This window comes from Lepidochelys kempii, chromosome 9 (assembly GCF_965140265.1).
Source record: "Lepidochelys kempii isolate rLepKem1 chromosome 9, rLepKem1.hap2, whole genome shotgun sequence".
Lineage (NCBI taxonomy): Eukaryota > Metazoa > Chordata > Testudines > Cheloniidae > Lepidochelys > Lepidochelys kempii.
The window spans coordinates 88,391,303-88,405,690 of record NC_133264.1 but is presented as its reverse complement, the minus strand read 5'-3'; the positions used below and the strand labels follow the sequence as shown (position 1 = coordinate 88,405,690).

Genomic DNA, 14,388 nt, shown 5'->3' with positions numbered 1-14,388 from the left:
TGTTCATTTAGAACACATAGGAGCCAGGATTTCAAAGGCATTTAGACACTTAAAGATAGGTGTGTAATGGGACTTATAAAAGCACCTACATGAGTTAGGTGCCTCTCTCCTAGGGAAATCAATGGGAGTTAAGCAGGTTAGGCACCTAGATGCTTTTAAAAATCCCATTAGGTGCCTATCTGCACCTATAGGCACGTAAATATCTTTGGAAATCTTTTCCTCGCTGCCTGGGACCCACTGAGACTTTTGAAAATGGGACTTTGAGCTTAAGGGTGTGTCTACACTGCAACTAGACACCCATGGCTAGTCCATGTGAGCTGGCACGGGCTCGCGGGACTCGGGCTAAGAGGCTGTTTAAATGCAGTGTAGATGTTCAGGCTGGAGCCCGAGCTCTGGGATCCTCTCCCCTCATGGGGGTCCCAGAGCTTGGGCTGCAGTCTGAGCCCGAATGGCTGCACTGCAATTAAACACCCCCCCATGAGCCTGAGTCAGCTGGCACAGGCCAGACTTGGGTTTTTAATTGCAGTTTGGACATACCCTAAGTCACTTCAACACTTTTGAAAACTTTACTCTCAGTACACTGTGAAGTTACCCCATATCTGAGAAGTTTGTGGGCAAATTAAAAGGCAGTTAGGAAATTCAATAATATTTGAAGGCATTGATTACCTTCCCTCAGTATCTAATGTAATCTTTACATTTTTACTCTTTTGACATTTTTACAGAATAGCAGATAGACTTTAAAAAAAAAATCAGTATGTGCTATTAGTTTCATTCTCTTTTCCCGAATACTCTTCACTGGTACAGTAGCAAGTCCATGTGGTTCCATAGAGTTTGCAAAGTAGTATAACTGAATCTAGTACAATAGTCCAATCATAATCTTTGAAGTGTGTTTTAACGATCATACTGTGCAATAGACAGGCACTTATTCCTACGCACCACGTCCAAACTTTTTTTTTTGTAACAGTTAGTAAGACATGGGATGCCAAGTTGACTTCACCACTTAAATGATGTGTAAATTAATGTTCCTCTAAGGTAGCTTTTCCTAGTGTAACCAAAACAAGCAGCTCATTCTACATTATGACAGGATCATATGTTTCACCTTCCAACAATGTGCCAGGATAAATTACAACAGTATAGGCAGACTCAACCTACCAACCATCTCCATTTAATGTAAACATCCCAAGCATTACTCTTAAAGGAAGATTCCTCTTGGCAGGTTATTATGCACAGTTTACACTGCATGTTAGGAATTGCGCTGCCCCATCATACAGTATGGGCAAGGACATTCCCTCCATTGATGTTTGATATTGAAAACCAAATACGCTTTTGGCCGGATTCCAACCAGCAGCTTATGATTTGCAACGAAATCTAAACATCCTTTTGCCACTCTTTGATGTAGTATTCTTTAGATGCATGGCTAAGAGGTGCATTTTCTTCTGCTTTCCGTGTTTTGTCATTTGGTATTCATCTAGCAGCTCTTAACTAAGATATAATGGCCAATAGTCCTTCCAAAATTCCTGACCTTTTGTTGATACTGCTTCATAGTCCTACTAGTATAACAGTGTTCACTTCTTATGTGCTAATATTGGGAAGAATTTTAATAGTTATGAGCTGCCTAATTTATCATTGAGCCATTCAATTTTATGTGTAGAAACTCTGTTATTGTCTGAGATGCTCATCCGAAGCAAGGTTGAGTCTTTGGTGTAGGTCACTGCTAGTGACCTATTTATTGCTATCACAATTCTATTTCATTACCTTCACAAAGTCCCTCACAATGGCATTTTTAAACCAGGGTTTATCCAGGCTATGAATTAGACAAATTCTCTCCAAGCCCAGACATCACTGTAATTTATTTTTGATTCGTCAGAGTTCCTTGATCCTTGTTCATACAAAGATCATTTCAAAAGGCACAGAAATGAATAGTGTAACACAGCTGAAAAAAGCCCATCAGCCAGCTAAGTGTCTGTAACTGAGGAATGACCCAAAACCTCCAATCCGATCAGCCCGGGACAATGTGGAGAAGTCTGGATTTGGATCCAGACTTTGCTATATTTATAGTCTGCCAAACCAAACCTCCTGATCTGAACATACCCAAACTTGGTTTAAAACTAGATCCGCACTCAAATTTTTAAGTCAAATCCGTATCTCCTCTTAACAAGTATTGATGCTGAAATTTTCTCAGCTCTTACTTGCAACAATCTGTGCTGGAAACAGACTTCTTCCCCACTTGAGGGTCAAGTTGTGACAGTTGTATAATCAACGTTCCTTTAAGAGCTGCAAAAAACAAACAAACGGGTCGTAGATGCATTTTATAAAGTAGCAAAAGTGTAATGTGCTTGTTAGTAAGAAAGGGGGATCTACTGCAAAACTTCTCTTTGATTTGTGACATAATGAATCCGCTGTCTAATACAGTATTTGCATAGGAGCATAAGATTATAATGGGGGAAGAATGTACTTCCATATATTTGTCTTTCAGTGCTGAATATAAATCTAGCAATCTGTCTTGAGCCCATTCGTGGTATATTCTATAGTTTTGGGTTTCAATCCCATCATGCAGCATAAGCTCAGAGGTGTAAACTGGATCATTGCTTGGAGGAAAGACCTCCAAATTCACACAATGAAGAAGCAGGTTGTAATGTCAGTGAGATTCTGTAGGTGGCATGCTGAACAGTGTTTGAACTGTTAATTTTTAATTCTGCTAGTGTATTATTTTTACTTGGAATAACTAATGCATCTTAAAATCAAAATCCTGTTTCATTTGACTGCTAGCTTACTATTGTATTTACTTCATTAAGTAGGATTATAAAAGAGATGCTCTCTGTAAGACAATAGGGCAGTACTTTTGTTGTAATATTTCTATGGGTAGTGTGTCAATACTGTTTATAGCAGATATATATGGATCTTTAACCAATAGCAACAAAACCTTGACCAACACAGTAGTGCTTTATCTGATGAAATAAATTCAGGATTACAAATTAGAAGGTCATGAGTTCAAATCCTGTCCTTGCTTCTGATTCACTGATACAGCCTTGACAATTCATTTTCCTATTCTGCTTCAGTTTTACTATCTGGAAAATAATATTTGCCTACCTCACATGCGTGTTGTGAGGTTAAATTAGTTAAAGTGCACCATTTAACCCTACATAACTGTCAAGTGTTATTCATCGTAAGGTGAAGGATTTCTGATATTGAATGATAGGAGAACATCTGTTATGACATACACGCCTTTGTATTGTAAGCAGTATATTCTCTGTGGGTCTGAGTGCAAAGCAGGTCCTCATGTAACATACATATAACATGATGCCAGGCTAAACTGTGCCATTGAGCCCCCACTCCCACAGAAACCTTAAAAGCACAGTATTTCAGGAGTCCCTGGGAGCTGACTGGTGTGGAGAAAGGCAACAACCATGACCCCTCCCACACTCTTCTGCATATAGAAGACCAGCAACATCACTACCCCTGAACAGTTCTTGTGTTCATGGAGCAATGGTGAGATCCACTGCACCGTCACTGCCCTGCGCTCCCAGAGACCAGGCACAGTCAACCCCTCTCTACCTGTTAAACACAATGGTTTAACAAAAACAGCAAGAACAAAACCCTACTACTCAAACACCTCTCTAAGGTTCATTAACGTGGTGATTTTTTATCTTCCATCTTTCTCCAAATGGTACACTAGGCTAAATTTCTCCCTGATGTCCTACCTTTGCCATCAGCAAAATTACACCAGGAATGAATCTGGCCCCATGAGTCTGGCACTTACTAAGCCAGTGGCATCCTATCCCCAACTGAGAGCTACCCGAGTCAGGGTTTTGTATGCCCTGTCTTTGAGAACCCATTCTTCCTGCAGTGCAGCTCAGCTGTCTTGTCCAGCAGACTAGGTTATCTGCTAACCTGCAAATTGCTAACTGCATGATTCCTAATCCCCTTTTTGCTTAGATAAATATATAAACATAGTCAGATATATTATTTTACATGTAGTAATTAGCATCATCATTTGAGCCCTAGCCGGGGATATTTTTCCCCCTTTGATTTTGTACATTGCAGGTTAATGTCATGAGCTAAACCACAAGATACAATTTCAAGCAGAGTTTCTTCCCAAATTTTATCTTATGCACATTTCTACATTGTCCTGTGTATCTACTGCTCAACTGCTGTGCCTTATGCCTGCCTAAACTATAGTTTTTATGGACTTCTCCAGTCTCAGGACCCAAGGGGAAAAAACGGAATAACAATTAAATAAGTCTTATCTGTACAGCTGATCTTGTTCCAGAAATGTATCCACAAATTTTGAAGACATTCCCAGTTTCTTCCAACAAGACAAGCTCATAGCCTGGTTCCAAACTAAAATAACTCTTCAGCCTTGCTCCCTGAGGATCTTTCCCTAGGCTAGCTTCAAATAACCAGTACACCTAGGGCCCTGTTCAGGTCATTTTTCTCAATCCTTACTCCCAATTGTGGTCACATTGGTATCAGCCGAATGATGCATGCGGATAAAGGTTTCACACTGCTGAAGAAAATGCATTCCAAAATGGCTCCAGTACAGCACTTCTTTGGCTGTCCCATAATACTTTATTCTGAGTTCCCTGATGTCGATGGCAGTTTGGCCTGATTGAGTGCAGAATTCAGGCCACACAAAGGAATTGTGGTTGGGGAGGAATATTGCCGGATTTGAATTCCAAGGTGTGGTATTCTGCGGGGCGTTGTAGGCAATTGTCTTTATTGCCCCGCTCTGGACTTCGTAACGTGAGCCCTGAGCTCATCCTAAGCTTTGCCAGATAAAGGTTCCTCTGATTTAAACAATGTTATTTTAATCTATTTTTATTTGGAACGTTAACAGCTGCAAATTTAATTAAATTTATTAGGCTAAAGAAGCTTTAACATTTAACAGTTCACATTTCATATGGCTTTCCCTGTGGGAAAGCTGTTCTCCACTACCTCGGAAGCCCATGGCTTCCAGACCTCTGCATCCTCCAGTGACAGAATGCCCTTAATGCTACCTCTGCCAGCTTTCAGTTCGCATCAGTAGCAAGAGTTCTCAACATTCTCGGCAGTAAGTACTCTGGGAATACCCTGCAGCCCCTGCCCACTGGATAGCACAGTGATCTTCACCTTCTGTCACTTTGCAACCCATACTATTATTTCCCTCACTGGTTTCCTGGGCTACTTCTGCTGTCTTCCCTGGGCAGTCATTACCTGCTTGTTTTGTTCTGTTTTTCCCTCAAACACAGCAAACAGAGTCTGCTTTCAAAGAGTCTCTCAGCCTGGATTATTCCAAGCTGCATTCAGAAAACTATAAATTACTCTATCATTACTGTGCCCTTGAAAACATTTATATAAAGAATCCTATGACAAAGATTAAAAACATGGAGTTACCCCTTTCATAAACCCTGGATCATAAAATGGGTTCAAGATATAAACCACATTTTCCCACCAGCATGAGAGTTGTATCCAAATGAAAAGGCCAGTTACATCACATCTTCATCTGGCCTTGATCCTCACAGTCTTTGGGCCTAGTTCTCCTCTGTATCACTCTAGTTTATATTGGTGCAGCTCCATTGGAAGCACTGGCGTTGCACTGACTTAAATCTGGAGTAATGCAGTGGTGATTGAGGCCTTGTATTATCAAAAAATGCAGATTAAAGTGAGCTGCAGTCAGTAAGAAATAGTGACTTTTGAGCATCCATATTTCTTTTTTTACACACACCATTCCATGCAGTGGATCTGAAATCCTGCGTGTTTAGCTGTATCCCTTCCTGAACAAATACAGACCAGATGGTTCCTGTAAACTATTTTTCAGCTGATAAGGCAAGACAGGTTCACTTTCACTCATCTGAATTGGCATATCTGTTTGTGAGGATTTTTGTGTTTATGGACGACCCGGGCAATAACGTAATTCACAATGAAAGAGACAATAGGGGGCATAATAAATTAGTGGTATAGAAGGTGAAAGAAAAAGATCACATAAGGGTTTATATGCTTCCCATTCTAGCAGTTTGTGTGACATCAGAATAGCAGCGCATAGTCCACCATATGCAAGTTATTGGTGCATTTCAAATGACCAGGTAAGAAACACTTGAAGTGAGATTATTCCATTTTTTATTTAATAATTCAAGCTGCTGAGCTTAAGTAAATGTAATTAGAATAAAAGAGCACTGCAGGGCCGAGGCATTTGCTAAGGCTCGTATTCGTGTCCAGCTTGGCAGAGATCCCTGGCTTGTTCTGCTTCTTTACAGAAGTATTAATCATACATGAAGCATATAAACTTATGTTACCTTTTCCTTTCGCCTTCTGTATGCAAAACACACCTGCCCTTCCTCCTCTGCTCTGATGCATGCATTATTTTACTCAAGTCTAACAATATTAGATAAATGCTTTTCCTTATTGGTGTTTAAACTAGTGCTGAGTTCAAAGGTAAGTAACCAGAATATCCAAATACAGCTAAACTTCTAGTGCTCTGAGTAGATTTTTAGGTGTAAATACACATCATAAAGTTCATATTTGACATTAAGGGGAAACTTTCACAAGGGTGGCCTCATTTCTCTGGCTCAGTCTACATCTGCCGATTATGGGTCCGCATTTGGGTGTCTGCAGTTCAGTTGTGGGCCCAAAACATAGTTCTTCACCTCTGGGTAACTGATTGTTCATGCAAATCGGAAGTTAGAAGCACCAGAACACAGATTTGTATGCACAATTCATTTTTCTGGCCCACACATGTTGTATTCATGTTTCCCATCGGAAAATATGTCCCTTAAAAAATCCCTAACACTTACCAACACAGAAGAAAAAGGGATTGCAATTTAATGCTTCATTTCTGAGGTTTAGGATTTCCTTCATATGGTCCATTAAGAGGATCAGTGATTTAAAGTAATGTTTGTACTAATTTCTTTGGTGCCAATCATAAAGAGTTTCATGCTATGATAGAGATGTTCCAGTATGGTCCACTGGGCAGAAAGAAGAAAAATGCCCTCCATGATACCATTGTATACGCGCTTTTCAGTGATCGTTGCAATCTGATCAAGAATAAGTTCAATCATGTAGTATGCGAAATTCCATCTGGTTGAATAAACTGTTCAAGCAGAAGATTTTTGCTTAGCTGGATTTGGGAAAGAGACTCACATGCTTTGGTAAACTGATGGAAGTGGGTGAAATGTCGTCTTTATCTGTGTCAGTAGCGCTGGCTGAGAAACACCCATCTCAGAAGGGATGGTTCATAACAGTAGCTAAAATATAGGCTCTGCTTTCCCTTTAGAAGAGTGAAGATACTGGTTTTGTTTGTGTTTTAGTACGGCCAGAGAAGGAAGTATGGCTGCAGCGTTGGGATTGCAGAGGGTGCAGCTCTGATGGAGACCTTTGGGCTATTTAAAATGCATAGACAGCTGCAGTGGCAGATAATCCATTCCTGGCCTTTGCTTTATCTTTTTGGGGTCCTCTTTCAGCAAAGCACATACTTAAAGATAAGCACATGCTTAAGTGTTTTGCTGAATAGGAGTCTAGCTACTTATGTTTGTTTTGTTCAGTTCATAAGAAAGGCTACTTCTGCCTTTGCCTCCAGCTCATTCAGTTGATAATGACAAGGATTTGATTTTGGATATCACCAATATCTTTAGAACCGGCGGACACATCCTGACATTGGCTGGTTTGAATGTTAAGCTTCGGTCCGAGTTAGAGGATGAGAAGAAGGTCTTTCTTATGAGGGCTTAGTAGTGGTATCAGTGAACACATTTTAAAAACATGTCCTATCGCGGTCACCTACAAGAGCATTATTTTAGGTTTCACAGTAACAGCCGTGTTAGTCTGTATTCTCAAAAAGAAAAGGAGTACTTGTGGCTCCTTAGAGACTAACCAATTTATTTGAGCATAAGCTTTCGTGAGCTACAGCTCACTTCATCAAGAGCATTAGTTTCTCTTTGCTGAGCTCATATTTACTTTCTTTGATTAACTCTTATATGGAACAGCTGAACTGAAACAAATTGGCAACAAAACCTTTCCCAAATGGCTTGCTCATTGACCCAGACTGAACTGGAAACACTAGTTGCCCATTAACTACTTATGAGCGTAACTCAATGCCTACCATACCAATAGCCACAAAACTGATCAAGACACCCTGTAGCTGGCTGGCTTCCTTCTGGGGTTCACGAAATTAGAGCCATTCATGAGTGCTAGACACCTGCCCTCTGTTATATTAGAATATCTTTTGTGAAACACTCACCCTAAAATAGATTTATCTGGAAGGGAAAAAGTGATTACACTGCCTCACTCATGGATGTGCAAGGAACTGGGAGTGACATTTCCCCATTCACTCCCTAACAGAGAGATCCCCATGGACAATCACATTTTTCACTGTTGCTAAGTTAAACAAAGAAACTATCAGCGACTGAAATAAGAAAAACAAAGAAAACCTTTTTAAAAATAGCCCTGCTGCTAAATATAGCAGCATCCACAAGGGTAGAGTACAACTGAAGTCGGGAACATGTTGTTCATGCAAATGTCTCATAATGGCTAAGGATGTACATTACAGTAAAATGCTGCTGAAGACAATACGCATAAAGAGATGTTGAAGGGTAGGGAATAGTGAATACTGTGTTTTCAGGGAACTGGCTGATGGTTTCTTGAAAATGTGGAAGAGGTGAGTTTTGTGCTGTTTCTATAAAGCAATGGAGACTCAGTCAGGTGTGGGGAGGTAGGTAGACTTTCCCAGGAGGAGCAAATGATAGTTTGTGAGTGAGATGAGGAAGAGAAGGACCAAGAAGAGGACCCAAATGTCAAAGCACAGAAAGAAATCATGGGAAGGATGGAAAGATGAGAGGGGAGTATTGCCATAGAGGTTCCTGAAGATAAGTTCATAAGGGATACAGAAGTGGGGGGGAGTCCATGGAATTCTTTCATGCTGTGAGCAATTGATTATGTTTACATGTATCAGAGAAAAGTTGTTGAATAACCCTCCCCACTCCTCGCACTTCTTTGAAATGGTAACTGCTGGACAAAACACACATGTGCACACACACACACAGAGAATTGGGTATACCACACATGAAAGGGCTTTCTTGTAATATATCCTCTTTTTGATTAAGTCAGATAAGGCCTAATAGAGCTTCATCTGAAATCAGGAAGTGCAGAGACCAAACTGTATGGGTAATGTGAACATAAGACCAGCCATACTGGTAAGACCAATGGTCCATCGAGCCCAATCTCTTGACTTCCAAAAGTGGCCAATGCCAAGTGGTTCAGAGGGAATGAATAGAACAGGTAATCATCGAGTGATCCATCCCCTTTGCCCATTCCCAGCTTCTGGCATTCAGAGGCTAGTGCCTTCCAGAGCATGGGGTTGCATCCCTGACCATCTTGGCTAATAGCCAGTGGTGGACCTATCCTCCATGAACTTATCTAATTCTATTTTGAATCCCATTATAGTTTTGGCCTTTGCAACATCCCATGGCAACAGGTTCCACAGGTTGACTATGCATTATGTGAAGAAGTACTTCCTTTGTTTGCTTTAAACCTGCTGCCTATTCATTTCATTGGTTGACTCCTGGTTCTTTTGTTACGAGAAGGAGTAAATAACACTTCCTTAATTCACTTTCTCCACACCAGTCATGATTTTGTAGATCTCTATCATTCCCTCCTTAGCCTTCTTTTTTCCAAGCTGAAAACTCCCTGTCTTTTTAATTTCTCCTCATATGGAAGCTGTTGCATACCCTTAATAATTTTGATTGCCCTTCTCGGTACCTTTTCCAATTCTAATATGTCTTTTTTGAGATGCAGCAACCAGAATTACACACAGCATTCAAGGTTTGGGCAGACCATGGATTTATATAGTGGCATTATCATGTTTTCTGTCTTATTATCAATCCCTTTCCTAATGGTTCCTAACCTTCTGTTTGCTTTTTTGTCTGCCGCTTCATATGGAGCAGATGTTTTCAGAGAACTATCCACAGTGCTTCCAAGATCTCTTTCCTGAGTTGTAATTTAGATCCTGTTATTTTGTATGTACAGTTGGGATTATGTTTTCCAGTGTGCATTACTTTGAGATTGTAGTAAAGTACATGCTTTCCAATATATTTATTTTTAACTTATTTCTTTGGGAATATCCATAAGTGTTTCTGTATCTTTATTTGCAAAAATATAAGAGCAATGCCATTTCTTGCAGGTGCCTATATGGGATCAGAATGTTCATAAACTGAAACGATTAGTACATTTTGATTGGAAGATTTCTAAAGATTGTGGACCAATTTATTATTAGTTTAGTACAAGCACAAGATTTGTATTTACACATGAATGATGTAAAGCAGAAAGGTGTAAATAGTTCTTATTTAGTAGAAACAAATATTATAAAAGCAAATCTTTACATACAAAGCTTTTGTAAATTCCTGTTAATTGTATTTATGTTTCCATATCAGAATTCATCATTTGTAAGCTTGAGTATCTTAGTCTTATATGTGAACTTCCTCCTGTACGCAGTGAAATCATACTACTTTCTGAGACATCACAGCCATCTTTGTAAAATATGATGTTGAGGAAGATTGAGTTTATCATACTATAGATATGTAAATGGCTCTCTTTTAATAGTGTCAGTGGAAAGGGGATGCCAGAAAAGATTCCCAGCCAGAGCATGTATAAATTGTCACCACCTTTGACAAGACAATAACATGCATCCATACAAAGGAAAACCAATAATACTCAAGGAGCTTTAGGTAGCCACTGTGTGGGCCCTTTGAAGGGAGGTGGGAAGCCCCATGAAAAGTTCTACTAATGTTCTACATGCAGGCTCGAGCAACAGAGGTCAGATTCTGCCCTCGATTACACCAGTAATGATCCAGAGACTCTCCATTGATGTCAGTGGAGTTGTTGCAAATTTACACCCGCGTAAATGAGATCGGACTCTTTGTCCTAGTTATCTAGTATAAAAAACATCATTACAATGAAATCTCAGATTTGAGCTCAGAATAGTAACTGGTATAGTTCAGATCTTTAATGCTTTGTTCCTGTGTGTCTCTCAAGGATTTTCAGTCTCAAAAGCAGGTGAGGGAGTTTGCCATAAAGTACTAGTAAATTTCCATGTTAAAATATAAATAGTTAAACCTAGCAAATGTGCGTGTACGTGTGTATATGTATGTGTGTGTGTAGAATATACATGAAGGAATTCTGTGCTTCTAAAGTAGGACTATGAATAAGGACCCCAAAGTGTAAATAAATTTTAATTCAATAATTTATGAATAAATTATTTAGATAGAACATACTCTGCTCGGAAGTTTCTGTACTGAAATGGATGCATTCCATTGGAACCCAAGTAGGTACATTGAGTTGTCAAGTAGGTGAACTATGCTATCTGAATTGAACTCTTCTAAATAGGAAATAATTTAAAACATCCTACAGTCTCTCAACCTCCGGAAAAAGGGGGTCAGTAAACACAAACTAAATGCTACAAGACAAGGAATACAAATCAGTGCCCCCAGGCTCCCACATAAACTACCTTTGGGGAGGAGATTTCCCTTTCCAGCTTCATTACAGTTAGCTCACGGCTCTTTGCTCAAGTTTGTCTGCATCCCAGTCACAGCTGTGCGCAAGGAATGAACTGCAGTTTGCTTGCATAAATTTCCTACTGTGCAGCTCTTTGTTCATTTCATGCTGCTTTGCTGCTCTGTTGAGGCTGCTGAATGAGTCAATGTTACCTTAATATAAGCTTTAAAAGTTTAGTTAATACTATTGCATTCCATATTTAAAAATATTTCTTGAAATAAAAATGAATATCAGCAAATATGCTCTACAGTACATGCCTCCAGTAGCCAGCTCGATGATTTAGTTGGCATTCTTGTATGCAGTGGTTGGGTCTGTACCAATTAATGCTCCATTCCTGCAGTCTCTGTTCAGGCAAATCTCCCACTGGATTCTGTTCATCTCCTGAATCCGATGAGAGTTTTGCCCATGTGAGGACTGCAGGGTCACACCCTTAGCTGGCATGGACCCTAATAAAACCACAAACAGGCCAGGTCAGACCATCAGAGCTATTAGGCCAGCTACCAATCTCATTGAATTATTTCTGAAGTAATTCTACTAAAGTCAATGGAGCTGCTCAGAATTGACACCAGGGTAACAGAAAGCACAATCTGGTCCCTACCATCTTGTCATTCAGGTCATGAACTGATTGCAGGCTACTATCTACTATATTGCTTTTCATACAATATAATTTTTAACCTGTTCTCACATGTTTAAACCATTTTTTTTCAGTAAATGATTGCATTGTATTTTTCTCCCCTCTAGGATTTTCCATTCTTCAGGCAATTATGGAAGCAGCGGTACAAAACAACTGGCAAGTCACAGCCAGGTCTGTGGGAAGTATAAAGGATGTTCAGGAATTTAGGAGAATTATAGAGGAAATGGACAGACGACAGGAAAAAAGATACTTAATCGACTGTGAAGTAGAGAGAATAAACACAATTTTGGAACAGGTATTTTTCAAATCTGTGCTGTATGTGACATAAGGTTTTGGAATTGTCTGTCTATAGAAATAAATTAAACAGCTCTTTAAAAATAAGTCATAAAAACTTGCCAATTACCTTTCTAAAATTAAATATCCTGGATGGCTTTCACATTTGATGGCAAATAATTTGAATAGAACCCAGCAGAAAACATCTCTGTAAATTTGTTGTTGCCTTCTAAATTAATAAAAAAGACGGCCAACCTTTGCTCTCAGCAGTAGCTCTTATTGAAGTAAATAACCCTACTGAAGGCAGGGCTACTCTTGTGGGTAACGGTTGCAGGATTGAGTGCTGTTTGAAAAAAGGGATCACAGTAAAAAACTAAAATCAGCCAGTGAAGGAGGCCGAGGCACTGACTCATGTATGAATAAAATTGTCACATATGGAAATATTTCTGGGGGGAAATTCAACTGACTCTGGCTGGCCTTTTGGGGGGGTGCAAAGGAGCCTCCCCCACTATATTCTAGGGTGTGGTGGAGTGCCATTCACTGCTGCTAGAGAGGGCAAATGCTGGGTGACTTCACACATGACACAGCCCTTTCGGAAGTGGGCTTCCCTCAGAATCAGTTTAAGATCCTCCAATAGCCCCTTGAGGCTGCCCAGAATGTCAGTCTCCATGTTGGTCTAAGTAAGGGGATCGGTTCCTGGTAGGAGCCTCTGGTGTGGTAGTCTTCCAAAAGCAGGTGGGAATGAAGTGGGCCCATGGTCCTATCCCCCTCCAGTACCAGCTACCATGGCTGTCTCTATGGGAGAAAGTACACTGTACCCCTGAAGGGCTGTAAAAACAGCAGCACTCCGCTTACACATCAGGGATCAGAGACAGGCTGGCTCCCCACTGGCCACACTCAAAGCTGTGGCTCACAGCCCCAGCAGAGCCTACATTACAGTTGAACCAACCCATTCAGCCTGTTTGTTCATAGGCACACAGGGATTTGCTCAGGGTTAAGACTGCAAACTCCTATGATAAATGCCACTTTATAAAGCTGTAGTTAGAGTTATGGTCTGGAATAATCAAAAATAACATTTAAATTTCATGAAGCGTTAGCATATTCTTGTACAAATGGTATATTGTCAACTAATGGCAAACTAGCCACACTACCACAAACAAAACCAAAGAATTTCAGGAGACGTGAATCAATTCGGACAGCATTCAATTCCAGTCAAGCCCCAAGCTGAATCATTTCCAGTCACTGGAGTTATAGGACCTCATCTTGCTGCCTTTCAATTTAATGGGAGTTTTGTCATTGAATTCAATGGGAGCAGGACCAGGCCCCTCCTGCATGAGAAAGGCCTGTATTGTTAGATAGAAGCTAAGTACTGGGAAATTTATCATAAATGTCTCTAAGACACTAACAGTCTGATTCAGGCTTAAAGTCTGGGGAGTGACTTGAAACCATGTGAGCGAAAGAGAACTGCAAGTATCTGTAACGGACTCAGAATGGATGGGTCTGTCCTGATAATACTAAGCCCTGCAATGCTGTTGGCTGCATATGCTTTCGTTTAGCCCTAACCACTCTGGACTTAGTACTGTCCCAAGGCATGTCCACAGCATGTAGCCGCAGGGACTGGTGGGTGGTCCTATTCCAAGGGAAGTCAACCTCTGAGTGGGTTGTATAACATATACATGGCCACCCAGCTCCAGTCCTCCTTACCAAAGGTGTCTGTGACTCCACCACCTTGACTGCCAGTGACATGGTCAAGATGTTGGGATGATGTCAAAGGAGGCACAGGATGACTTCCAGCTGACTAAATGTGCTGCATAGCTGCAAGAAAATATCATAGTGACTATTGTTGCCAACCCTCCAGGATTGTCCTGGAGTTTCAAGGAATTTAAGATTAATTTTTAATTAAATATTATGCCATGTGATGAAGCCTCCAGGAATTTGCCCAACCAAAATTGGAAACCCTACTA

At 40.4% G+C, this 14,388-nt stretch overlaps 1 protein-coding gene across 7 annotated transcripts in view; it reads left to right on the top strand.

The window, feature by feature from the left end:
• GRIA3 (glutamate ionotropic receptor AMPA type subunit 3) overlaps positions 1-14,388 on the top strand; it is a 223,403-nt gene that overhangs the window by 67,053 nt on the left and 141,962 nt on the right. For all 7 annotated transcript variants that reach the window (XM_073361295.1, XM_073361293.1, XM_073361300.1 and 4 more), the window contains exon 4: positions 12,259-12,446. In XM_073361295.1, the coding sequence (XP_073217396.1) occupies positions 12,259-12,446 (188 nt within the window). The remainder of the gene's footprint in view (positions 1-12,258; positions 12,447-14,388) is intronic.